At 51.3% G+C, this 26,917-nt stretch overlaps 1 protein-coding gene across 7 annotated transcripts in view; it reads left to right on the top strand.

Annotated features, from left to right (window-relative positions):
* Positions 1–26,917, top strand: part of SSBP3 (single stranded DNA binding protein 3) — a 49,799-nt gene that overhangs the window by 17,592 nt on the left and 5,290 nt on the right. For 2 of the 7 annotated variants that reach the window (XM_048944732.1, XM_048944733.1), the window contains exons 5-9: positions 15,461–15,550; positions 22,651–22,731; positions 23,422–23,481; positions 25,344–25,410; positions 25,511–25,587. In XM_048944732.1, the coding sequence (XP_048800689.1) occupies positions 15,461–15,550; positions 22,651–22,731; positions 23,422–23,481; positions 25,344–25,410; positions 25,511–25,587 (375 nt within the window). The remainder of the gene's footprint in view (positions 1–15,460; positions 15,551–22,650; positions 22,732–23,421; positions 23,482–25,343; positions 25,411–25,510; positions 25,588–26,917) is intronic. The other 5 variants (XM_048944734.1, XM_048944737.1, XM_048944738.1 and 2 more) reach the window with 3 other exon arrangements.

Genomic DNA, 26,917 nt, shown 5'->3' on the forward strand with positions numbered 1-26,917 from the left:
GAGAGCGAGGCGGATGTTTTGGTGAGATTAATAAGACCTAAATAAAACTCCTGTCAGGCAGTTTCTGTGATATACTTCGTACCTTTGTGTAATCAAAGCCCAAGCAAATGAGAGGTTTTGTTCTTGTTACCAGCCCTGCTTGTTTCCGAAATGCTTGGAAGAGTGACAGGCGGGGAAGCACGGCTCTCTGCAGGCAGCATCTCTCTGGGTGTTGGGCTGGAGGAAGGCAAAGGGAAACAAAGCAGAAAGGGAGGGATGCAGGACCTGGGATGACTTGCCTAGAAGAGTGTGGATGAGTGCAGTGAGGAAGGGTGTGAAGCCGTGTGGTGAAAAAGCAGGGGTTTAGAGCAATGGTGGTTCTGACCACACTTCTGCACCAGCCCCACTGACAGCTACCAACTTGGGCAGCCTGGGGACTGTGAAGGCTTCCCACCGCTGCTGAGCTGGGCTGGATTTGCTCTGGAGGCTGACCTGGAGGTGAAAGTCTCAGTATCCCATTACCAATCCCACGAGCTACCCAGTCACCCATCCTAATACGCTCTAATACACTTGGGAGCCACATCACAATAGTGTTAGCAGAAGAAAACAGCATATAGTGCACCTTCTTTTGTAAGCCCTCTGTCGCATCTAAAATAAATTTGCATCTAAATTGACAGGCTGTTTTTAATGTCTTCTGGCTATATAACGCTTAAAGGCCCAGGCTTCCTTTGTAGGTGAGCGGGGAGCACGGGCCCTATTTGCACAGGGGAACGACGAGTGTTGGTGTTGTCCTGGATCTGCAACGGGTCTGATTGCAGGGAGAGATGGGGAAGCTTACTTGTTCCTTTTTATGGGGTTTTTATGGGTATCTTTGAGTTCTTCGTGGCTGCAGCTGGAAAGGGCTCCGTTGCTGCATCAGAGCGTGAGAGCTGGGGCTGGTGCCTGCCTCAGGGCTGCGAGCCGAGTGTGTGGGGAAGGGCTGCCCAGAGCGGAGCTGAGGCAGCTCTCCTTCATCATCCATTATTTATCTGGTTCCCTGCAAAACAAAGTCATTGGCTGATTGGCTGATTCTGACGCTGGTGCACGTTTTACAAAGGAGGTGATTTTGTTCCCGCTTTAAAGTACTCTGATGAAAAGGCACCTTCTTCTGTGTTCTTTTGTGGTCCATCTCGCTGCGAGTGAGGCAAATCTGCAGGGTTTTAGGGTGGCTGGTTGTGTTTTTAAGCACTCTGAATGGTGGGTCTGTGCTGTCCCTGGCTTGGTGCCTGCCAGCTTCCCAGGCCCAGGTGAGGGTGGCTGCCATGGATGGAATGAAGGTATCCCAAGCGTCTGACTCTCCTCGTAGCACAGAGCTGCAGCTTTTATGAAGGAAAGGTTTGCATGAAAGGGACTTCGCTCCGTTCCTCCCCATGTGCACAGCTGAAGGCAGCTTTGTGCGCGTACAAATAAATACGGACTTTGGGTCTGGCTTGTGCTGGGTGGACAGGTCTGCTTCTGCAGGGCTGCTGGGTGCAAGAGGGCACGGAGAGCAGCTCATCATAGAGTCACACAATGTCCTGAATTGGAAGGAGCAGCTCCTGGCTCCACGTGGGACCACCTGAACCCTGTGGCTGAGAGCGTTGCCCAGCACTCCCTGAGCTCCCCTGATGCAGCTCCGTGCCGTTCCCTCAGGCTTGTCACCATCCCCAGAGAGTAGAGCTCTGCTCCCATTGAGGAGCTGTGGCTGCCATGAGGGCTCCTCTCAGCCCCCTCTGTTATGGTCCTGCTGCTCCCCAAGGCCCCGTTGGCCCTTCTGGCTGTCAGGACACACTGCTGAGCAGAACCCCACGCAGTGCTGCTCCTCGGGGTCCGTGAGGCTCTGTGCTGGAAAGGGGCCGGGAAGTTCTGCGCTGAGCATTGCGCACGGAGGGCGAGGGAGGAGACGGCGAGTCGGAGCCGTGTTTGTCAGGATGGAAATAACTGTCAGCCCCATTCAATCTGTCGCCTTGTTCCCAGGGGACAATTGCAAAACAGGATTACTGGTACTTAAAAATTCATAGAAAACGTTTCTTATCACAACGTCATAATTGTTATGACTCAGAAGAGTAGAATTGCCATTTTCCTGTGCCTTTTTTCCCCCTCACTTTTGTTGCATACAGAGTCCCTAGCTGCAGCTGCAGAATCATAAAAACAGGGCAGTGCTTTATTTTATGCTAACTGCTGCATTTGACTTGAAAATTATGTCCCACTGGGTCTTGTGGTCAGCACATTACGGCGTGATTGATGGCTGTCAGAGTGGCAGTCTCTGGCAGATTGCGATGGGTGGAGGAGAACAGATGCCCGCTGACTTCAGGGGCTTAGCGGAGCCCGGGACTGAAGCACACGTTGGAAAACAAAAGCAGATGGGAGGGCTCTGGTTAAGGCTGACTATTCTTCTCCGGCTGCGTGTCAAGGAGGGAAGCTTGCCAGGCGGCTGTGTCACTTCTGCTTGTTCCTCCACAGCGAGCTCTGCAGCCCCAGGAAGACACGGGTGAGCCCTGCTTGACCCGAGGACTGAGGCGGACGGACGCGCGCTCGGCCATCCGGAAGGCGGTCGCTTTATGGAAGCCATTAATGCAGATATTGAAAGGGCAACCTTTTCCCCCATCCCTCTGAAAAGAACAGCTTGCCTTCATTGAGTTCATGCTCCTTCCGATGGTCTCCGTTAACCCTTAGCCCTACTGATGCCTGCGAGGCGAGACCTGGGCAGGCTCCCGTGGCTCTGCGGCAGGCGGAGGGATGGATGCTGGCAGCAGGAGGCTGCACATCCCACGGTGGCTCGGTCGCCTTGCTCATGTTCATGTTGTTATTGCTGTTCTTTGCTCGATCCATGGGCGGCAGGTCAAGGCTGGTAGGGAGGATAGGGGCATCCAGGGCATCTTGTGCTCTGTATCATGTTTGATTTTTTTCCGGCTTAATTTGAGCTGCGCTAGTGCAAAGAAAGTGGAAGCTGAAGAGCGAGCTGTTTGTGTAAAAGCGTTTTTAGGCTAAAGCACTTCAAAGATGCTATCCTGCAGTCTTTAACCTAGTCCCTATTCCATCTTTCCTGCCATTCCTACAAAGGAGTTGGAAAAGACCTTGTGCTGCCCAGGCTTTCTCCATGTCTCGCTCCTCTTGCATCTACGTTCCCTTCCGTTCCCTCGGGCCCAGACAAACTTGGGCAGGCTGCTGCTCTGTCCCATGTCTGCTCTTGCTGGGGACTGCAGGGTTAATGGAGAAATTAAGTTTCACTGATGTTTTCAAATTAATTGAATCATCAGCATGGGTAACAGGAAACAGTGGTATCATAATGCATTTGATATGGGTCTTTAAGTCAGCCTTTGCTGCAAAATCTGGAGTGCTAGATCTTGGTGTAAGTGATCGCTAGCTGATATATTGCAGTTATGTCCACAGTACAAAGGCTCTTGCTACGTCTTAAAACGTTCATGTCATAAAGTTGAGTTGGTTTATGGTACGGTCATTTTCTGTGTATGCTTCCCACAGTGCTGCTAGATGACGCTTGTGACAAGCCCCAGCCACCAGTGCTGGGGGTCCCCTTGGGCTCGGCAGTTAGCAGGAGGATGCTCCCAGCTCCTAAGTAGATTTGTGGATCTGTTTCCAGGGGTTTCTGAGCTTTCTTCTCTTCCCTGGCTGCGAGCCTTGCTCCAGCCTTGCAGAGTGGCTTTGCCATCCGCAGATCTCCGCTTGCTAGTGGCCTCCCCATCCGTGATATTCCCCTGCCCTGTACCAGGCTCTTCTGTGCTGGGCTGAACTGGTGAGACCAATTTGGCCTGATTTCAGGTAATCCATCTTAAAAACAGCTCTTGGGAAACATCCTCACTGGGCAGATTTACAGGCATTCTGTAGATGCTAGTTCTGAGGTGCTAAATCACTGTGGCTTTGCCTGCCTGAGGCAGAGCATCTCTGGCCCTGGAGTTGCTCTGTGTGCACCATCCATCCCTACAGCCAGGCTTCTCCCAAAGGGGCAGTGGCACTGAGAGCCATTTCCTGCAGGGGCTGTGGGTGCAAAGAGGTGAGGCTGCCCAGCGTCTCAGGCTTTAGTCAGTGGTGGCTTTGCCTTGCTCAGGGCTGCAGGACTGTGATGGCTTCGGCTCCCTGGCGACAGTGGCGCGCCTACAGATCCCTGCCTATCTACATAGGGTTAATGGAGCTGATTTTAGTAGAAAAGGGGGAAAAAACCCTTGTGGTTCCCAGTTTGTGAAGCAGCTTCCGGGTTTTTACCCAGACCAGATTTCTTCTGGCTATCCTACTAACCTGATATTTCCCTCAATGGCTCTTTACTCCAGAGAGCACAGTTCTATAAATTACCCTCAGTGCATCTGGACAGTGTACGGCTGTGCCTGCAGCATGGCATTTCAAGGCAAAAATCTCAAAGCTACTTAACCAACTGAAACCTATTAGAAGCTGTCTCAATATGAATATTGGTCTTTGCATTTAACTCTGTTTTGCCCTGTCTTTCCAAAATACAAAACTTATGAGCGCAAGAGAGGTGTTCTTGAACTTAGAGTTGACTTCTCTGGTCTGATGATAGGAAATGTCTGTGTGTTGCTGCAAATTTGGGAATGGGGGGAATTTTGTGGGGAGGGGACAGGAGATGCACAGTGTTTGGGGTTCCCATAGGTGAGTGTTGAAGAATTAATTGTGTGTGATGTTCTGGACTTTGTGTTGAAGATCGAGGAGCGATAGCTTTCTAGGAGCAGCGCGTGGTGAAGGAGAAACTAAACTTGCTTATTATTTCTGCTCGTTATGTCTCTAATTACGTGCGACGTGCCATATGTTCTCCATAGGGAGAGTGCTGCAGGTGGGGCGAGAGCAGGGGGACATGCAGTGGTGGATACTGTGTGGAGGGGCCTGAAGCTGCTTCTGCTGTTTGAGCCAAAATACTTGTCCATCTGAGAATAGGTTTGAGTAGTGCTGCTCCCCTCACTGTTTGCATCTCCCAGTTATTAAGGAATCTGAATAAGTCATTACCATTTGGTGCCGAACATCACAGGTGCCCGACAGACTGGTGAGCACAGCTCCATTGCTGCAGTCCCTACACCAAACCGTTGTACTCTACCATGGTTCATCTGCTGGCATCTTCTCCAGCTCCGGCAGGCTTTTTTCTGCCACTCTCCTCCCTTTTGCCCCCAGCAGGTTTGTGCTGGGTCCAGCCAAGCAGCTCGCATGTCTGTGATGGCTGTGCGCTTCCTTGCAGGAAAAGCAGTCCCTCTCCAGCAAGGGCTGGCTGCTTGGAGCAGGAGTTTGAAACTAAGCTGTAACACAGTAAAGAAATATTTATTGGCAAGTCCTGAACTTAATTTGAACAGGGCTCTGCTGTTTAAACAATTGTTTGAGCCATAAACCAGAAGCCCTTAATTATGGCTAATTATTTTCTGCGGTGAATCTATATACGAGCTCATCAGCATGAGGTCTCCTCTGCAATGAACTGGCTGCGTGTTCAGGCATCGTTCAGCCCCACCGTCCCCAAAATACCATGCAGCACAGCAATGGTGCTGCTGCCCGTCCTGCCGTGGCTCCATGCCCATCTCTCCAGCTCTAACAGGCCCTTCCATCTCCTCTGCCAGCAGAGTCGTGTGCCAAAAAGTCATTCCCCCAAAGGGGAAAGCATCGTGCGGGTTTTCCTTTGCTGGCGCGGTACCCGCCGTGTGCTCAGGATGCTGGAGGAGCAGTCGCTCTCCTCCAAAATCCAGTAGCGCCGGGCTGCCGACATCACACAAGGTCTTAATTGCTTGGCTCGTTTCTTTAGGAACTGTGAGTGCTATTTCAGCCAGTTGCTAGGAATTTCTGTAAAAGCTGGGAGCGCGGGCGGTGGTAACGCAACCGCGAGGCGAGAGCGAGACCGGAGCAGTTCGGGACATGGACTTTAAACTCTCCGGCTTTTCGGTTTTGTTTAAAAGCCAGCTAGGTAAATATTTGTGCAGCGGTTACCACGGGGCGAGGTGGGCCGGGGGACGCCGTGCCGTGGCCCTGCCGACGGGGCGGGAAGGGAAGGGACTGCGCTGCTCCCGGTCCCTGCGGTGCCGGCGGCTCCAGCACAGCTGTTGGCGCTGCCGCCTGCGCACGCAGCCCCGGCCTCTTCCCTGTGGCACAGATGGTTTTAACGCTTTCCTCTTCCTATTTCTTTCTTTCTTTCTTTCCCCCTCCCCCCCCCCCCCTTTTTTTTTTCTTTTCTATAATTAACTCTTGTTTTCAAATGGGAAGACACTTTTTTCCTTTTGGCAGAGCCCCCAGCGTCTCCTCGGCGATGCACTTTTTTCGAGCCATTGCCTATCTATCCTCCGAGTGCGTTCTGTTGTTTCTCCCAGCTCTCCCCATGCCCCTATTCTGCCCTCTCCTTTCTCCCTGCTTTCACCCAGAGGTAAAATCTGCAGCCACTGTAGGCAGAAGAGGCTGGACTCTGAGCAGAGCTGATGGATCTGAGGGCCATACAAAAGCTGGAGCCTGGGGGAAGACAGAGAGGCCCTTCCAGGCCACGGGAGCCTTTAGAAAGCTCCTGGCTCTTTGTGCAGCTTGGCAGGGGGCTGTGTGCACAAAAGCCCCTCAGCCCTGATGTCACTTCCTTGCTGGGGCTGGCTGAAGTTTTCCCAGGACGGTGATTCAGAGGGACAGCTCTTCTTTATGGCAATCAGGCAGTGTGTTAAAATGGGGGAAAAAACCCAAGCAGGGACCATCCATGAGCAGCTCGTGGCCATCAGATCTCCATCCTCACCAAATTGCCGCTCGCTTGTGGGCACAGCTCCCATCACCATCACTAACCCGTCCATCATCCTCACCCCTTGGAGCTGCCAGGCTCACCGCAGTCCCTCGTCCCTATTAGTCTGGTGGACCCTGTGCCCACCCATTCTGCATCAGGATTTTCTTAACTCTACGTTAGACCTTACAGTGATACCCAGCACTCTTGCATCGTTTCTCCCACTTTGACTGCCTGAAAGCCAGCAGTGCATTTTTTCTTATGCTCCCAAGACTTTACGTTTTCCTGCCTCGCGTAATAGTTTATGGTTGGGTCAAGGGGCAGGGGTTTGCACGCTGCTTTTATAGGGTACTTCCTCCGGTGCCTGCTTCAGAAAGCTCCCAGTTCATAAATGCAGAGTTTGTATTAACCACCTTTGGATGGAGAGAGTTGCTCTTAGAAGTGCAATAATTACATTTTGTAAGCTGTAAGAGAAACACAGCTTGGAGTTTCAACCCGCCAGAGTGTTCAGTGAGCAGTCAGAAATAGAGTGACTGATGAACAAAAGGCACTTCTATCAGAGCCCCTTGCAGGCAGCTTTGGAGGTGCCCAGTCCCCATTGGGTATGCTGGGCTGGGAGCTCAGCTGACGTGTAACACCAGCAAGCTGTCCTTGGCTGAGAGCAGCTAGGAAAGGCCGTAGTTATTTGTCCTCGGTATCCTTGTGTGTTTTTGGTACACAGACGAGGATGTACTGCCTTTCCCTTCATACATTTATATGCTGAATTCTACCTCCATCCCAGGGCTGCACACCTTGTATCCTCTTGCAGAGCATGCCTAACATAGTTACAGACACTCTGCAAATGAAATGCTTTTGCTTCACCTGAAAAATCCCTCTGTGCTGGTGCTGGGGAGCTGACCGGCCTCCAGGCTCCATTAGCCTCTGGCTCCACTGGGTGTGAAGAAAGCCACCCGTGAGCGCACGCCGTGCTGAATTACACGGCAGCTTACGTCAGATTTACTCCTCCTGTCCTGCACTTGAGCTGCTCTATTAATTTCCAAACGCCTCAAGCAATTACTGGACCTGGGAAACAGTATTTTTTGGGGCAGCCCCTACGAATAACTGTAATAAACAAACTCTGCTGCTAACAATGGGGGAGAAAACAGAAATGGGCAGTTATGCTCATCTTCGTTTGAAGATGATTTTTTTTTTTTGGTGAGCTTCCCCTTGAAAACATGGGGGTGTGCCCTGCTGGGGTCCTGCTGCAGGGGAGCATCTTGGGGTGGAGCGTGCTGGAGGAGCGGGGGGGGTGCACAGCCCAAGTGCAGCTTTGGGGTGCTCTGAGATGCTGCTGGTGGGGGCTGGAGGGGACCCCTGAGGACTACTGAGTTCAGCCCTTGGCTCTGCACAGCATCACTGCTGAGCTGCCGGCTTTTTGTCTTAGTGAAGCGGGCATCTTGTCGGGGACGGGCAGATGGCGTTCACCTGCTCGGGACCGACTCTCTCGCCCTTGCCTTTGGTGTTGGGGAATAATAACAGCCAGCTGCTAGCAGTAAAATAGGCTTAAGCAAATGTGATATTTTGGCATTCAAATGCACGACAAGAATGGGAGAATGTCCATAGTATTTGCATTAATTTCCCCTTTCCCTGTGGCAGGAGATAATGCACAAAGTCGGGTTGGCACGCGGGGCCGTCCTGCTTTGTGATGGGGGAGCATCCCGCCTCCCAGCCATGGAAGTGGCTGGCTTTGGTGGAGATGACGCTGTTTCCTGCTAAACCACACAAAAAAAGCCACACCTCCAGGAGTCCTGCAAGGGGGTTTGGGTGAGGGTTAGGTGCCCTTCCAACCCAATCTATCGTGTATCGCTTGGCGTTCAGCTAAAGCTGCATTGCTGTGACTGGGCTTCATGGGTAAGAGCAGCCAGTTGGAATGCAAAGTGCCGAAAGTAGGAAGAAATTGAAAATATTTCCAGTGTGTACCACCCGCCCTTCATGTGGCAGTCGCTCCTGTGTGCTGGATGCCCTGGAGGCACGTTGTGCTGTGCTGTCTAGCCTAGAGATTGGCAGCGTCCCCACTGGTTGTTGGTACATCCTTGGGACAAGGCAAAGCTCTGCTCTTAAGTGCACCTGGTGCAGTGGTGTGGCATTTTCCTAAAGCCGTGGATTATCTGCCTTTTTCTCTTTTTCAATTAAATAACCGATTGAAATCTCGCCTTGCTCAAAACCCTTTCCAAAATTTACTTGGCAATTTCAAACTATAACAAGGCAGAAAAAAAAAAAAACAGAAGCAGCGATTTGTATAGGCTCTGTGAAACAGAAGCCTATCTGCCAAAGCCAACAGCCTCCTGGTTGAGAGCAGAATTAAAGCTGCGTGGCATGCTTTCAGTTTATTAGTGTTTACATAGCGTCAGAGCTGCGTGGCACTCACAAACAAGATCTGGTCCCGGTCTCGATGGGCTTAGAGCTGAAACATGTCTTTGAAGGAACCTGCCCCCAAATCCCTCTCATTCTCCCCACATTCTGGCATGGCTCTCCCATGGCCTGGGAGCAGCTGGGGATGGTTTTCCTTGAAATTTTCCCTTAATTCTGGTTTTACGAAGGCTGGTGAATAGGAGAACTCAATGTGGGGAGTGCTGTGGCCAATGTGACTCAATGTGGCCATCTGGTATAAGACACACAACTTCGGTGCAAACTCCAGTGCGTCGCTGCCAGCACTTTTTCCCTTCCCTGCAAATCCAGGGGAAGAAAGCTTGTGTTTGGTGTGGGAGAAAAATACAGATTGCTTCCCCCTGCAGCAGCGTGGCCACCAGAGGAGCCGAGCACCCCGTGCTGATGGATGGGCGGTAGATTAATAGTCCAAAGCGATTGCATTATCTAATGAAAAATTTATATAATTATTTTATATAACTTTTTTGGCAGGAGGACCCTCAAATGGATAGTATCGATTGCTGGAAAAGAGCTTGGCACGTCTGTTGCTGGACTTATTAGAGGAGAATAGCTAGTAATTAATACCTGCGTATTTACAGCAGCTAATTAGGGGTGTCCAGTCCAGCTGTGGGGCAGTGGGGAGGATCCGTGAGCCCGCACCAAGGCCAGGAGCCCGCTGCTGAACTTCCCCCAAGTTCCCCTTCGTCACCTTTCTGTACTCACACCAAACCAAGGCTGGCTGTGTTCAGCCTCCTGCACCTCCTGCTTTTATCCCTTTCCTCTCCTCCCCCCCAACCCCCCTTTTTTTTTTTTACCCTTCTCCCCTTTAATTCGGTTGCTGTGAAATTTTGCAGCCCTGCCAAGTTATTTCCTTGGGATATATTTAGATAAAGCAAGATCAGCAGAGAGTGATGTGTGTTTGCGTAAGGATGTTTGTAAATGTTAGCAGTAACACTGTCAGGATTGCGGAGCAGATGTCCGCGAGATGCTACCAAGATCCTTATTTACAAACTTGTAAATGACTGAAGGGGTTTCCTTCCCGGGGATAAGGGGGCCGCCTACTTAAGAGATTAAAATCCTATTGTTTTGTGGCTGGAGCTGCTCTGTTGGAGCTGCTGTCTCAGATTATCCTTTACAAGGGGGGAAAAAAAACTGTATAAGCTTGAAACAGCATTGAATGCTTTGCTGGGTGGTTTTTTTTGTTGTTGTTGTTGTTGGTTTTTTTTTTCTGGTCTTTTTTAAAGCGTTGCCTTCAGATGTGAAGATACAGGGTAGGGTTTTCTTTCTCTTTTTTGAGGAGTGAGAACGGCAGTTGCCCCATGCGCTCCCCTGACTGCTCTCCTTCCCTGTGCTCTCAGGCGATGCATTTCAAGGCATCACAACAAGCTCACCGGGTGCAACTAAGCCAGATGTGGCCTCACCACTGCTCAGCACGTGCCAGAGTGCGCTGTGCTGGGAGATGCAGGAAGGGAAAGTTGTGAAAATCACGTAAGCACCGATTTTGCTGTCGCTCACAGCTTAGTTTGGAAGCATTCCTCCAAGGAAGCAGCAACCTGTTACAGATCTGTACTTACAAGGGGGCAGCCCTATGCAGGACGTGGTAAAACAGCATTGCTGCGTAAATGCAGAGAGCTGGCGCCCACGGAGCCGGTGCCTCCCATCCCTGTGGGGACATCTGTGTGCTTCATTGTGTTTGTAAAGCATCTCTGGCTGGGAACGTGGGAGGATGCCAGGTGCCCCCACGTCCAGCAGCGTCCTCCTGGCCTCCCCACCGTGCTTCTGCTTTTGGTTTTGCATCGATGCAGCTCAGATGCTTGCAGCCACGCCAAGGTGGGGCCATGCAGAACAGCCACCCCCGTGGCACAGGCGTTGTGCTGCCGTCCCCCGGCGTTAATCAGGTTACAGTGAGGTGTGGGAGTGTCCTGTTATTAAATTTAAAACCTCACCATGTGAGATGAAGGCAGCTTTAATGAGATGAAAAGGCTTAACTAGAGTCCAATTTAATTCAGTAGTACCTGTTTACACGACCTGCTTAAGTCCTGACCTGCACGCTAGTTTATTTCCTCCATGCCAAATAATAAATAGATGGGTAGGTACCAGCTCGCAGCTCTGTGCTCACCACCTCTGCGTGCTTGCACCAGAGGGCTGTGCTCATGCCAGGGCTTACAGAGGGCACACTGAGAACATGCCAGTGGAGCGTCTGCAAATGTGAGTTGCTCCTGTATCCTAAGTTCTTGGCCACTGCTGCAAACCTTGCCTTGCAGATCCTGCTCTGCTGTGCTCCCAGCCCAGGTCTGAGCAGCCCCACAGCCGTCAGCCTGGGCGGTGCCGCAGGGAGGATGCTGATCGCAGGTTGAATCTGCCGGGGGGGCAGGAAACCGCCGCAGCCGGCGGGCGCCGGGAGGGGCTCACATAGCACCCGCTCCTGCCAAGCCCTCGAGCCCAGCACGGAGCTCAGCTCCACGTTCAGGAAAATAAATGAAACCCCGGTCCTCGTCCTGGCAGGACGCGTCCCCGGCATCCCTGTTCTGGCGTGGAAGAGTGGAGCTGGGCCAGCAAGGGGCAGCGGGTCGCTGGGTGTCCCCACACTGCAGTGACGCTGGGGTGGCATGAAGCAGCTCGGGGCATTGGGGTGGCAGTGAGGGCACGCAGCGTGGCTGTGCCACCTCCCTGCCCTTCCGCTATTAAACGCAATTAATAGAGTTGAATAACCTGGCTTCTTCCAAAGGATTAGGTTAAGAAAATAAGACTGTTTTAATAGCCCTTTTACATCCCAGATAGATTTTAGCTGAAAAAACTAACCAAGATTTAAAGCCTCCTGCCCCGAGGCTTCGTATTGCTGCATTAACGCACATGAATTTCATGCGCTGCCTGCGATTACGCTCCGCTTTCGGAAGAGCCGTTTCCTGCCTTCACTTCCCACATGGCTGCACAAGATGTACGCACTGTCCGGCCGGAGCCGTCCTCCCGGCATCCCACTGCACCTCGCACTGCCTGCGGGTGGGAGGCACCACAGCAGGGCACCCAGCATGCTGACAGCAGTGGTGGCCGTCACCTCCCCGTCGCCGCTGTGTCCCCAGGGTGGGGAGATCTGGCAGCGCATCCCGGCAGAGGTGCTGCTGGGTTTGGCTGCGCAGCGCATCGCTCTTTTTCTCTGCTTCTTCCCCCTGTAGCCCGATGTTGGTGGGCTGCCGTGAGTGGACTCTTACGGATAATTTAAGTATCCAGCTCCTGGCTGTGTTGTTTTGTCCAATTTCTATTGCCTTCTGACCTACATCATTCTTTATTTGCAAAGCTATACTTGCAGGCAGCAGTAATAAATCAATTAATGACTCTGATGAATCATTTAATGGCTGACAAAATAACACTGCAGTCAACAGCTTGGATCTCTACAGCAGTACCAGAAGATGCTGGTTGACTCAGGGTAGGGAGACGAAACAGAGACTGTTAGCTCAATTAGTGCAATTAGTGCACGATTTAAAGGCTTAGACGGCATCTGCTGGCGTACCGAGTTGCTGTGTTAACCGAGCGCTGAGATTTGGGAGCAAAACGTGGAGATCTAGATTGTCATCACACCAAAAAAGGGGAAAAAATCCGATGTAGGTAGGAAATATGTATATATGTATGCGTGTATCTATAGATGCGTGCCCTAGGAACTGCGTTTTCTTTCCAGCACAGAGCAAATTAACCATCTAATAAAATGTGAATGTGCAGGCATGCTGGCCCCCCTGTGCTGAGGTGAATTAGCTCGATCCCTTTCCAGCCAAATGGCAGCACTAAGCCCAGCCCTGGAGCAGGGATGGGCTTGGACTCTCCCAGGCATTGAATCCATGGTTTGGTTTTGCTCCTCAGGGTCCCATTTCTTGCAGATGTTTGGTTTGGTGGAAGGGAGCAGAGTTCTGCGGGTGAATGGGAGAAGCCCATATGAAAGTTTCTTAGCTAAAGCAGTGAAAGTAATCCAAGAGGGTATGAAGGGATCTTCAGGAATTAGATGCTGAAGGGTTCCGTGAGTTTGTGGTGTATGCCTTTGGGTTTGGGGCATACACCTTGAGTTTGGGCATGCACCTTCGGGCTTGGGGTGAGCACCTTGGATTTGGGGCACGTACCCTTTGGGTTTGGGGTGAGCAGCTTGGGTGTGGGGTGTGCACCCTTGGGCTTGGGGAGAGCAGCGTTGGGTTCAGGCATTTTGTTCCTGGTGCTCCCAATTGCCACCTTTTCCCTCTTCCTGGGCACAGTCCAGGGCTTTTGCAGCACTGCTCCAGCACGACGAAAGGTGCCTCGGTGTTTACCTTAGTGGTGGTGATAGGGAGGGGAATAAAAAGAAATAAAATGTCACTTCGCAGCCTTGTAAATCATTCATCAAGGGCTGACCAATTTGGCTCCCATCCTACAATATGCTCAGGGCACTTGTGGGTTTTTAATTATTGAGCCCTGCCAAGCGCCACATGTGCAAGGCACGTTAAATCCACGTTTACACGGCGAATGCATAGGTGAGATTTCGGGGTGTTTATCGCGGAAAAATATTCTGTGGTTTTGTGGAAAAATGTGCATTTGCTTAAAGATTTTCTTTGGCTGCATCGCCCTCCTCCCCCTGCTCCCTGTTGCAGAGGGAGGAGGAGTGCAGCATACTTCAGTTCATCACAAAGGCATAAAAGCTGTGTTTGTTTTATTAGACCCAGGCACTCTTCGTACCCAAACCAGGCTTCCTGGTGGTTCTGTTGGCCAGGTTCTGGGCCTGCTGTTGCCTTCATTGTGCAGTGCCAACCCTGCGCCTCACCGGTGACATCCCCGTGGTCCCCTTGCTCCTTGGGATCTGCCTTGCCGCAGGAGATTCCCCAGCAAGAGATTATGGTGTGCTGGAAATCTCTTGAAACCATAAAATATCACCTTGGCAGCTTTATTGCGCCGCTCGCCGCCTTTGGAGAGCAGCGTTTTGCGTGATAGAGGGTTTAATAAAGGAAATTCCAAATGGGCTCGCTGCAGTTGGGGGCTTGGTCTTATATATTTTTGCATTAAGAACATTCATCTGCTTTGCAGAGAAACTGCAATATGTTCATGGCCTTGGATTAAGATTTGGTTTTACTTTTATAGCTGACCCACTTGGGGGGATGGAAGGGGGGAGAAATGGGTTCACTCCCTCTTCTTTCTATTTTTGCTGCCGTCTGAAGTATAAAAAGAGCCTGGAATGGGTAGGCTTATTTTTCCTGCCAGGACTTCTTTTTATTAACTGTAAAAACACTCAGATCTGGCCTTCGCTGGTTTTGCAGGAAGGCTGCTTGGGATGCCCTGCTCTCCTCGCCCCACGGTGGGGTGCAGGATGGGGGGCACAGGCAGGGGTCAGTTCTTACAGACAGGCTCCTTGTTTGGAGAGCCAGCGCATGCTGTCCTGAAGGATGCTCACAGCTCTCAGGTGCAGGGTGGGCACAGCAGAAGCTGGTGCACGTGGTTTTATCCATCCCACCTGGGTTATGGTGGGCGAATGGAGCTGTCCCCACTGTTGGTGGGACACGGTGTCTGGTGGGGTCACCCTGCCCAAGCTCTGGGTTTAGAATAACATGGAGCAATCCCTGCCCATGGGATTTCCTTGAGGTGCCGTTGGGATGAGCAGAGGAAGGGGTGCTAGCTCTGTTGCATAGCTTTGGGTATGAAGTCCATCGTAAAACCTAGAGGAGGAGCTGGTATAGTGATCGAGCAGACTCAAACCAGTTAACATCACCAAAGCTCATTTATAACCTCCCCAGAAATGGAGGGATTAATTTTCAAAAGGCAAACAGTAGTGTGACTGTCAGGGAAAAGAGTCGAGTTGTTTGTTCTATTCCTTAGGATGATTACTGACCCGGTAGAGACATTTTGCCATCAGCAGTTTTTAGGCAAGGTCCATTTCTTCCCCCTTCCCACCCGGGCACAGCCCTGCACCGCGCCGATGTTTCCTCAGCGCCACAGCCACATGCTCCCCGTGCCATGCAGGTGCCCTTTGTTCCATGGCCAGCCCTGCTGCTGGTCCCCCTGCCAGAACACTGCCTTCGTCCATCGGCCTGCGTTGCGGGCGGGAAGTAAATATTAATCCAGTTGCTAAGCAGGGCTGTCTGGGTAACCCGCAGCTGGCCCCTTCCTTTTTTTGTGGCAAAGCCTCTCGTGCCCTCGCTGGGGCTTGCAGCAGGGATGCACAAGCCGCAGGTTGGGTGCGATTTTATAACAAAAACCCCTGGTTGTAGTATGGGGGAGTGTTTTCTTTGTGGTGCAGAATTGAAGCAGCGAGTGGACAGGGGGAGGTGGGCGAAGAGAAGTGATTGAAAAGCCTTGACACAGCTCCTGAACTCCAACTCGAACCCAACGTGTTTGTCCTGGTTTTGTTCCCTGCAGAGCGCTGCTGCCGCCCCGAGTCCCGTGCTTGGAAACATTCCCCCGAACGACGGGATGCCCGGGGGCCCCATCCCACCAGGTTTCTTCCAGGTAGGCTGCTGCTCCTCCCGGCACCCGCGTCCATGGGGCGTCCATGGATGCACGAGCCGCTCGCGCCTTGCCGTCAGCACTGTGCGTTTGTCCCCACGGGGAGCCTCGCAAAGCCCTGTGCTATAGATGACCTGTTTGTGAATACCCAGTGCCCCGCTCTCCTTCCACATTTACATTCTGGGTTTCGTGGCCCTAAGCGAATTTATCTTGCTCGAAGAGGTTACTGTATATTTGCAATTGATGTTTTTCCAAAGCTGCTTGTTTTGTGTTTGAGTTGAGATTGTATTTGTTCTTTGGTCTTAACAGACGTGCGTAATTGAAAACATTCTGGATTTTGATTCCTGAAACTTTTTCCCCCTCTGGTTAACCACTTGATTTTTTCCAAATGCAATCACCGAAAGCATTAACAAATGCTGGCGGGGGCCGTGGCTGCAGGCAGAAGCGGATTCGATCCAAGTGCAAGGCCCCAAATGCCATGGAGGCACCTTGTAAGCCAATACCTAGCAAAGTCCCCAGAGTTCTCTTGTGCGTTCCTTCTCCCACGCTGAGCTCAGGTAGAAGACAGGGTAACATATGACTGGATGATGCTAATGGAAGGGTTTCCAACTGGCACTTAGAAATCAAAGCTTTAAGTGTGGGGCTTTTTTTTTAATGTCTTTGGCATCTCTTTGTAAGTCACGATACGCAGTGGTTCGTAGCACCGTAAGCTCATGGTGCATTTAAGATCTTCCTTCTTGAGGAATAAGCACTTGTCTGTGTAACAAATGGGATAACAGTTGAAAGGGATATTTGTTTTGGCAAGCTGCTTTTTTTATCTGGGTTTGTGATTTGTATATGGGAGAAATTCTTGGGCAGTAGACAGGCAAACTTGATAAAGTGCTTGTGATTTATGGGAGCGGTATCAGCGTGGTATCACAACTTGTGTGCGTGGAGCTGGAGAAGGGGGAAGGAGGGCTGCTGCTGCTTTTTTTAGAGAGATCCCATTTCCTGAACTTGCGTATGACAAAATAAAGAGTATCCGATATTGAGTGCTAACCCTAAAACAGGGTAATCTTGTAGCAGTGCTCTGTGACACGGGATGAAGCCAGCAGAAGAGATGCTATCTCGCAGGTCATAGCTGCTGCCAGCAATTCAAGTGCCAAGTCGCTACTTCCAACAAATGTGTTTCCAAAAGTCCTGATCTCATCCCGTTGCAAAGATGACTGTCCTCTCAAGCTCCCACTTCACACAGATCTGCGAGGGTTACAGAATTGGCAAGAAGTTAGGGCACGGCTTCAAAAGCCTGGGTTGGATTTCACCAAGAGGAGAAAGTGAGGGAGAGGAGCTGTGATGCCCCAGCTCATGCTCGGGTCTTGACATTTTCCCACTGACAGCTTCCGAGGCCTCCCCCCGCTTTCCTTTTTGGCTCTTCATAGTGTTTTGGCACAGAGGGTCTGCTCAAAGTGCAGACAGCCCATCCCAGATCTCCACTTTGGTGCATCTGGACCAGGAGCTGGGCTGCCTTTGCGATGGGGGCTCAAAAGCAGCTCCTCTTTCTAAGGAGCTTTGCTGGGGGCTTCCTGAAAACCCTACAGAAATAGCAGCAGACCATGCGTGGAGCTGCTACCCACCCCCAGAGCTTGGGGAAGAGAGGGAGGGAGCGTGGTCGCTGCTCTGGGATTAGGTGCGGAGGAGGTTTGGGTGCCGATGCATATGGATCACATGTGACGTCTCGAGAGACTGCCTTTCCTGAAAGCCTTCCAACATCTGGTTTCTCCTCCCAGCCTTGGAAAAAGAGAGGAGGAGGGGAGAAGAAAAATCCCACCTTTTAACACAGGCAGAACATCACCCCCATGAAAATCCGTCTGATTTATTGCGGGTGCTTGGCTCGTTCCAGCTTCAAGACATGCTCGAGACGAGCTCTTGCAGAGGTGGGCTGGAGGCTCTGCATCGAGCTGTTTGCAGCTCAGGGTTAATTTCTTATCTCTGGAGGAAATTAAAGCACTGAACTTAAGAGAGTGAAACCAAAAAGGTCACAGGAGATGCAGAGGACTGAAACAGTTGCAGTGGTTCTCCCCAACCCTTTACATGCCAACCTCAGGAGCCAGGTGAGATCTCCATCTGGTCAGCCCATCTCCTGCAAGGGAAAAATGGAGGTTGGAGGGAATGTGAGCATCGGGGAGCATCAGCATCTTGCTCCAGCAGTGCAGAGCTGGCAGTGCAGAGCTTCCTGCACCCTTCTGCACCATACTGCAGGCACCAGGGACTTGGAGGGCTCAGGTTGCCTAAGGACAGCAGGCACAGAATGCTTCTGGAGGTCCTAGTGCAGGGACAGATCGTGTCCTGGCATCGTGGTGGCAACCAGCCAGGAGCTGAGATGGCAGTTGCGGCAAACCAGCCTGTTCCAGTGCTGGCTGCAGAAACCCTGCACTGCTTCCCCAGGGTGCAAGGACCCCTACAGCCCCACGAGTGAAGGTGGCAAAGTGAAAAAAACATGAGAGGCAGCTCTCGGGAGCTGATGGCCCAGAAAAACACAAGCATGAGCTTGGGGGAGCAGAGACAAGAGGAGAGGAGTCTGTCTGCAGCACCCGGCTCGCAGGCAGAGCCTTCCCTGCGCTGCAGCTCAGCAGCGACCTTTAGGCTCAAGGCCAAGGGAAATGCAGCCCTCGGCGTCTCCTGAAGCCCGACAGGAAAGGAGAGGCCCTGGGCGCCCTTTGGATGCCTGGGCACCGTGCAGTGCCAGCAGGCTGTGGCGCCTGGCATCGGGCCATGCTCCTGACTAATGGGGGGCCAGTTCGTGGCTAGCGTGGGTAGACTCCTTTATTTAAATCTCGCTCTTTGTCCCTTTAAGATGAGTAAACAAACCCTTCGCTCATCCTCCTAAAGGTCATCGAAATCATTTTTGCTTTTGTTTTGAAAGCTGAATTGATGCCCATTTGCAGATCCCTCGCGTCAGTCTCCTCTGCTCCAGCACTGGGGAAGGGGAGTGCCAGGGAAATGCACAAGGTAAAATTAAAAATTGCAAGCTATTAGAACAAGACCTTCCTTGTAGTAAATCAGGGGGGCGTAGGACGTGGGGGCTGCTCATCCCAGCCCTCCCCCCCCCCCATGGCCCTGCCTCTCTTCCAAATGCGTTGCTCCCTGCCTGGCTCGGTAACGCTGGCCCTGATGAAATGGAAAGTTGCACATAAATCAATGTCTGTGGCCGTGTTAGCTATGCATCAGCAGCTAGCCTGCGAGATGCACCAAAACAAAGCACCGGTCGCTTGCTGTTCCTACACTGCCCCCTAATGCAGAGAAGCCTCGGGAGCCAGGAAGGACAGGGTCTTCCATCCCGGGGGCATCCTTTCTCCCGGCTGGTTGGGAAGAAACCTGCAGTGTTATGCCTTAGTTTGCTGCTCTCGCCAGGCTCTCTTCCCATGGAGCTTCCCATGGGAAGAGACTGATGGCTGAGCCTCCTGCTGCTAGTGCTGCAAAACCCCACTGGCGTGGGTGGCAGCTGGGCTGACCTAATGCTGTCAGATTTCCTGGGGCTGCTTTTGTAGGGGAAGGCTGCTTCTAGGCAAGAGCTGAAGGAATATGGCTTACAAGAGAGAAGAAATAGCAAGTGTTGGAAAAAGTTTTTTTTTCTTCCCTTTTTTTCTGGAAGTTTAGCAGGATGCCCGAGGCTTTTGTACCGAATGTCTGGAGCATATGGTGGGATTTGCAGTCAACTTTCTCTCGGGTGCTCCATCCAGATGGAGGTGACTGTTCTTGGCTTCGGCTGACATGGGTTTGTTTCCTGAAGAGCTTGTGTTTAACATATTCCTTCAAACCAGAACTCCGTGCTCGGGAGCCCCAGCTGCAGGCAAGGCAGTTTCCTGCCCACGGCTCCCTTCCTGGCTGCTGCCGAGCTTGGCCATGTTGCGGTCTCAGGAAGGTGAATTTGGGCCTTCACCCAGCGCCTCATGCCTTTCTGGTATTGCCATTCTCTGCCCTGCAGGCAGGAGGTGACCCTCTGTCCCTGCTTGTTGTCCAGCCCGGTGGGCTCCAGGCACTGTCTACTGTGTGATAAAAACATCTGATGTTGTAGCTGAGGGTTTGGGCTTTGTGGTGGGCTCGGGGGTGTTGCAGGAAGCTCTGAGAGCCCTTCAAGCACCGTTTGCACATTGAGTTCCTCCTGCACCCTCAGACTGTGTGGGCTGTGGTGCCGAGAAGATGTTGTTACGAAGCTGGCAGGGCAGGAGAATGTCGAGTTGCTGGTTATTGCTCTTCAGCCTCCTAGAGAGGGCACGGCAGGGCTCTGAAACCTTCCCTAAGGGCTGGGATGGCTGGGTTGGAAGCACCAGGTGCCTGTGGGGCTGGGGGAGCCAGTGGGTGCCCCACGGCGCTGCAGGTGGTCATGGTGCTACAAGGACGGCAGCTACCAAGGAGCCTGGAGCATCCTCCCTAAAGCTTGACAAGGGATATTTCATTCTTTTGTTTACATGTCACAAAATTTCCACCTCGTTTTACAAGAATAAAACACCAGATTCCCACCCAGTAAACTCAAGCACTCCTCTAATTAATATCCATTTCATTTATTTTGATATTTTCTGATGTTGAAACTGGCAAGTCAGAGGCAGATACATTTAAATGCAAGATGCCTTCTTCTTGCTAACTCCAAGTTGTTGGTATCTCGTTGCGCTGATGCTTTGCCTTCTTATACCATTCTTCATTGTTCTGCCACCCCCAGAGGTACTTGAGAATGTTTTTAAATGTAAAAACTCCACCATTAGCTGAAAGTATGTAGCCCATAAAACATGATCCATTTGTGGTGAATTACGCTCGGAACATAAATTGACACATGCAGAACTATGATCGCTAGTGCAATTTTCCATGTTTAATATTTTACAAGAAGTTTGAGAAGTTGAGCTTGTGAAAGACGGAGTGGAAATAATCGGATCGTTTGGAAACTCCCGTGGTAAAGCAGCAGCCCTCTGTCATCTGCTAGTCCAGATTTGTCTGTAAGGTCCCTGTAGTAAACGGGGGGAAGAAAATGAAGCAGAGAGGAGGTCAGTGGGCGGGCTGGAACACCTAGCACTGTCGGAAACAATTTCTTCTTACTCTGGTTTAAGTGTTGGGTTGGTTGTGGGGTTTTTGAGCCGTGTGGAAGAGTCCCATCCCACATGGCCGTCCAAGCCCTGTCGGTGAGGCCTGCAGAGGCTGTAGGAGCACTGCTTAATGACTGCTAAATACGTGCTTCAAGGAAACGAAGGAGTTGTTGTGCTGATTGGAGCCCACATGTCATATCTGCAAAACATTCGTCTCCAGCACTGCGCTCCATCAGGATCATCTCTGTTTGTAGGGAGGGAAACGCAGTGGGGAAAGGCAGCCATCGGCAGGTTTAGGGGCAGGCCTGGGCCCCGGGACATCTGCAGATGTTTATGGAGATAACTGCATCCAGAGCCCTGCGTTTCTGACTGAGGAGTGCTGGGCCCAGCCGCAGGCGGGGGCCTCGCCGGGCCTGGGGCAGGAAGGAGCCGGCGCTTCAGATGTGCTGCTCACTTCAGCACGATGCTCGGAGGGAGAAAATCCACCTCTCCCTCCTCCCCCACCCAGAGGGAATCAGTTGTGAAGTGCCCTAACCCACTTCGACCAGCGGCGGTCCCATGCCGAGCCTCCATTCCCCCCCCAAGAGGGGAAGGGAGAGCGGCACAAAATGGCCGCAGGCCTTCGGCCTCACTCCACCACCCCACGCTGTGCCCCGCTGGGGCAGGAGCATCCCAGCAGCAGTGCCCCGAGTGCTGGCTGCCCTGTGGCTCCGAGTGCCAGCCCACAGAGCCATTGGTGCCAACAGCATGGCTTCATTTCTACAGCCACCAGAGTCCTGTCGCAGCGTTTGGCTGCATGTCCCCACATCACAGTCTGCAAAAAAAAAAAAAAGTAAAAAAGCCCTCTTACTTTATTTACATTGCACTCAAGTTTCCACGGTACAAAAGATTTGCAGGTGCAAATGTGTCCTGCCTTCATTAACTTCCCCTCCCTTTTTAATTTATGTGATTTCAATTTTCCTTCCCTGTACTGTTAATTAGGGGACCCTCTAATCAGTACCATTATCACAGTGGTATTCATGTTTAGGAAAGCTGCTAAACAAATGCTTGCAAAATTGCTAAATGGCTAATTAATGTCTGTTAATTAAGAAAATTGCTCATGGTAACAAACCATGCCATTGCTGGCAGCAGCTAGAAGGCGAACACTTGTTGAAATTAGTAACAAGGCAGGTAGAGAACATCTGCTTTGCGCCTTTCCTGGAGTGTGCAGTCGCTTCGCATAACGCACTTACCGAGCTTATTTGCTTTCTGTACCAATTACACGTCCTTTGACCCAAAAATACCTTTTTTTTTTGCCCTGTGTTAACATGCACCGATACGTCCTTGCACCAAACTCACTGTTCCTTCAAGCAAACTTTCATTTTGTGCTTTAAAGGGAAATATTTAAAAAAAAAGAAAAGTGGGCGTTCAACCCCAAAATGTCAGCAACTGCTGCATTGCAGTGCTCAAAACCTACAGCAACTAATCTTTCCTTTTTTCCTTAGACGTCCTTAGTAGCACTTTACCCGACCACGCAGCGGACCCTGGGGTGGCAAACCCTGGGAGGTGTTTCCAGCCTTCAGGATGTGGGAGGAGAGAGGAGAACATGATTTTTTTGTTGTTGTTTTGGGGTGGTTTTTTTGGTGGTTTTTTTTTTTGTATTTTCCCCCCAACCTCTCTGACCCCCTCTCCTGCATATTTTTCTTCCTCGTTGCACGCCCTCGCCAAGTGTCTCCCCGTGTGTTTATCATTGCAGACGTGGTTGAACTACTGGACCGTTTACTGTAATGTGGCTGCTGTACTTTGACAGATGTTCTGAATTTTTTTATTTTTGTAATTTTTTTTTTTTTTTGCATCTATCATTATTCGTTGTTCAGTTACAAATGAATAGAAACTCAACTAAAAGGAGAGAAAAAAAAAAAATAAAGCATTAAAAACAATTGGCAAACTGCCTTCCCTACAACAACAACAACAAAAAAACCAAAACAGCTCCACCCGTGAATCCTTTTTAGCTCTTTCTGCGCTTTCATGTGCTAATCTATAACCTCCTTCTACTGTCTGACCTCACAGGGACCGCCTGGTTCACAGCCCTCGCCACACGCACAGCCTCCACCCCACAACCCTAACAGCATGATGGGACCCCACAGTCAGGTAACGGCACTAGTGATGGGTAGGGCTGTGAATCGGGACGCGCTCTGCGAGCGCGCTGGGAGCGGGAGCCCGCTGCCCCCAGCTCTGCCATGGGGCGCTGCTTTCTCCCCAGTGCTTGGTTGTTTTTGCTGGGTGTGCAGGTGACGGCGGACTGAGAACTCACTCGTGGGTATCAGAGTGGTTTACCTCCCCCAGGCAGCCTGAGGAATGGAGCTGGATGTGGGTTTTTAAGCTTCTGTTGGTAGCAGCAGTTGTAAAAGAGCACCTGAAGTCTTCTTTTTTTCCACACGTAGCGTTGGGGAATTTTTTGTGTGTGTGCGTGTCTGTATGTGCATATTTCCCACTTTTATACATATAGAAACACATACATATATTTAAGCTCAGTATCTAACACTCAGGGTTACCCGTGCACTAATTGTAACAGCCTCACATAGTACAGCCGAAGTACGTCAAACACTCTCAAACAATAAACCTACAGAAAACCTTAAATAAAAACGGACTCCGGACACTTTTTTCTTTTTTTTTCTTTTTTTTTTTTCTCTTTTCTTTTTTTTTTTTTTTCCTTTTTCAACTCAACTTTTTGAAAGAAGGATTTCTCCAGAGCAAAGTCTATAAGGTCTAACCGGCGTGTGTGGGGCACGAGCTGTCCCCCTGTCGCATGATGCTGACCTGCTTTCTGTGTCATTGCAGCCTTTCATGTCACCGCGCTATGCAGGAGGTCCCCGGCCCCCCATCCGGATGGGAAACCAGGTACTGCTCCCCGACCCTGGGCGGATTTTCCCTGCGATCCCTGCAAATTAAAGCAATGGAGATAATCCCAGCTGCTGTGGGGTCAGGCGGGGCAGGTCGCTCCTGAATTTTGGGGTTGGGTTTATCCTCTTATCTCGGCTTAACCGGCGGCCGTTTGCTGCTGTCCTTGCCAGCTCCCGCTCCACGCGCTGCCAAAACGTGTGGCATCGCCTTGAGGCATTGACATCAGGTCTGTGTGGCAGTAACCTAATCACGGGTTGCTTTTCATTCAAGAGAAATTAAAGGAAGCATGCAATTCCTCGGAGTAGCAAAATAACCTCGGAAAAATTATCTTGGGAGCTTGCTTTTGTTAACACTTCTTACAAGTAACGTTGTTCTAATATAGCTCTTCTTATTAGGAAAAGCACAGGTTGGAACCATAGAATCATTAAGGCTGGCAAAGATCACCAAGGCCAACCCCGACCCACCCCGCCATGCCCACTGACTGCCCCTCAGTGCCACAGCCCTGCGGTTCTGGAACGCCTCCAGGGACCGTGACCCCCCCACCTGCCTGGGCAGCTGTGCCAGTGCCTCCTTCTGAGGAGGCTTTTCCTAATATCCAGTTTACAATTCCTGGCAGAAGAGCAGCCAGCAAATAGGATGTTGCACCTTTCTTAATGCTGTTGGTTGCTGCATTGGAGGCTTTAGCCACTGGGTCTTCCAGAACACCTCGAGACCAGGCAGGGTGGGAGGTGGCAGCGATGCGGACAGACGGACGGCACGGTGCAGCATGTGGCTCTGTGGGTTTTGGTGGAGGCGTTGGGGGAGGCGGAGCTGCTGCTGTTCCCAGCGCTTGTTTTGTTAGTTCCTACCCAAACTGCCACCTAGCAGGGCTGAGACCAACCAGTTGTGGTTTCACGCCACCATGCACTGCACAGATGAGTTCCCCGTGCTGGCAAAGCAGGGACCACAGAGGGTTTGTGCAGCAGTGGGGTTCAGGTCTTCCACATCTCTTAACCTTTGATTTTGACTGTGAGGTTAATTAGAGAGATTTTTTTTTCCCCCAAACACCGTGTCTAAATGCAGCTTTGTGCATACCCAGAGCTTGGTGTTGTCACGGTCACATCCAGTGGGACAAGAATAAATAGGAAGGCAGGCAAGTCAGAGAGCAGAAGTCTAAATACTCACAGCCACGACAGCTCTTGTTTGTCTTCCTCCTGCCACTATCTTCCAAGATGTAAAATATTGGGAATGAAAGTCAGCCTGGCTGCTGGGTTGGATGGGGCCTGTGTCTGCATGAGGGGGACCAGTTTCACGGTGGTATTCAAATAAAAGGCAGCTCTACTGCAGAAAGGCTTGCAGTTTGCTTCCCCAAGGCAGATAGTATCTGTGCTTTCTCCCCCTTTATCTGCGCAGAGCAGTGTGGGGAAGGCAGCCTTTGAACTTTAAATAGCCTGTGCTCAGGGGAGGGGGAGCAAGCGCATCTGAAAACATGGGAGTGGGCCCCATGCATGCAGGGATGAACCCAAATGCAGCCTCTTGTAAGCAAATGAATCACTGCAGGCAACGTGGTGCTGGGCTGCCATCATGGCCTGCCAGGATACCTCTGCCCAGCACAGCTTGGGGCTCCTGAAATACTGGTGTCTGAGTCAGGTTCTAGAGTGTATTGGCAAAGGGAAAGAGGAACAGTGCCAGGAGTTGTAGGGATGTGGCATCCAGTGCAATGCAAGATGGGATGCATCTCTACAAGACAGGAGGGTTTGGGGTCTTGAGCAACCCCTTTCCCCTTGGGAACCGGAGTCCCCTTGGCTCAGATCTCCACACCTAGGCTGCATTTTGGCCACGTGCTGATTTGTGTAATCTCCCCCACCTTGTTTTCCCAGCCTCCGGGGGCCGTTCCTGGTACACAGCCATTGCTGCCCAATTCGATGGATCCCACGCGACAGCAAGGTAAACCTTAAAAATTGTGGTGGTTTGGACATTTCCCCCACCTCGTTAGCTGTTGCTTTGGGGCTCCATCCCACCTAATGTGTCTCTTTCCTCCCGGCAGGGCACCCAAACATGGGCGGACCCATGCAAAGGATGAATCCTCCGCGAGGGATGGGCCCCATGGGTCCCGGTCCGCAGGTAACCCAGCAGCACCAAAGAGCATCCACAGCGCTGCCAACACCAACCACTATCTCCACAACCCCCAGGGGCAGGAAAGGCTGGGAGATTTCCCCTCCTGTCCCCCATTAGTGTTAATGCGTTTTACATTAGTCTTGCATCTGGAAATCCCTCCTTTTAACGGTAGCGAGGTCTTCAGGGCTGCGTGTCCTCATTAAGGGTATTGCAGCCCCCCTTGCCCTTCATCTGAAGGGGGATGCCACTTAGCACCGAGCCGTAGCGGTGTTTGAGTGCATTATGCAGCAGGCCTGGGAAACAGTTATGACCCTAACAGCAGGAAGGGGGAAGGATGCCTACATTAAAAATAAATAAATTTAAAAAAAAAAATGGAAAGATACCTTTAGTGAGGGAATAACTGTTCCCTTTGCTTGTTTCTCCCTCCCGTGCCCTGATCTGCAGAGCGTTTGAGCTCCTTCCTATTTCAGTCATTTCTTAATCAGGTTGTTTTTTTTTTTGGAGGGGCAAAGCGAAAGGTTGTGCAGAGGGACTCAGTCAGGAGGAAGGTGTGCTTAGTGGGGCTGATTTCACCTGCAGCTTGGCCACCTGCACCCCAAGGTCCTCATCCTCACTGCCCTCTGTGCTTCAGAGAAGTTGGGTCACCTATTTTTTGGCTTTTTCAAGTGTGTTTCAGAAGCTCCAGACCTTTCACAGGCATTTCAGTACTCCCAAACCTTGAACTCTCAGGACTCCTGAGAGTCCCAGCCGGTGCTGGTTGTCCCCCTGATTTTTCACGTGTGCTCCCAACTGTGCAAACACAACACAGCTCCCTCTGCTCTCACTTTACCCAACTGCAGCTCAGAAAGATGCTCAAACTAAATCAAAGTTCTTTCTTAGGCTGCAGTAATACCAAATCCTGCTCAGCTACTCCAGAAAGGGGAGGTGGGGTGGGGACAGCCAGCCCAAGGAGGAACAAACTCTTAAATTAAGCAGATCTGGGTTAATATATTCTGCCTTTCTGTTGATTCATTTTCTGAAGTGGATTTGCATGCTGCTCTGTTGACTCACTTCTGTTTGTTCCTTCTAAGAGACTTCAAAAACACATTACCATATTTTGGTTGTAGGTTTATCCTCTCTGCATTGTCGCCTACGTTGGGTTTTTAGCGCGAGGCTCAGAGTCTGTCAGGAGACAAACGTGTGTGTTGGAGTTTTGTTTTGTTTTTCCCCTCGAGACTGTCGAGCGAAAGCGAGTGCAGCGTCAAGGGAGTTGTGTCATTGCCTACCACGAGGAAGGGAGGAGTGCCCGAATCCATGGCTCTGCATCCATTCTAGGGCAGGGGGAGGACACCCCCAA

Source organism: Lagopus muta, chromosome 5 (assembly GCF_023343835.1).
Source record: "Lagopus muta isolate bLagMut1 chromosome 5, bLagMut1 primary, whole genome shotgun sequence".
In the NCBI taxonomy this organism is placed as follows: Eukaryota; Metazoa; Chordata; class Aves; order Galliformes; family Phasianidae; genus Lagopus; species Lagopus muta.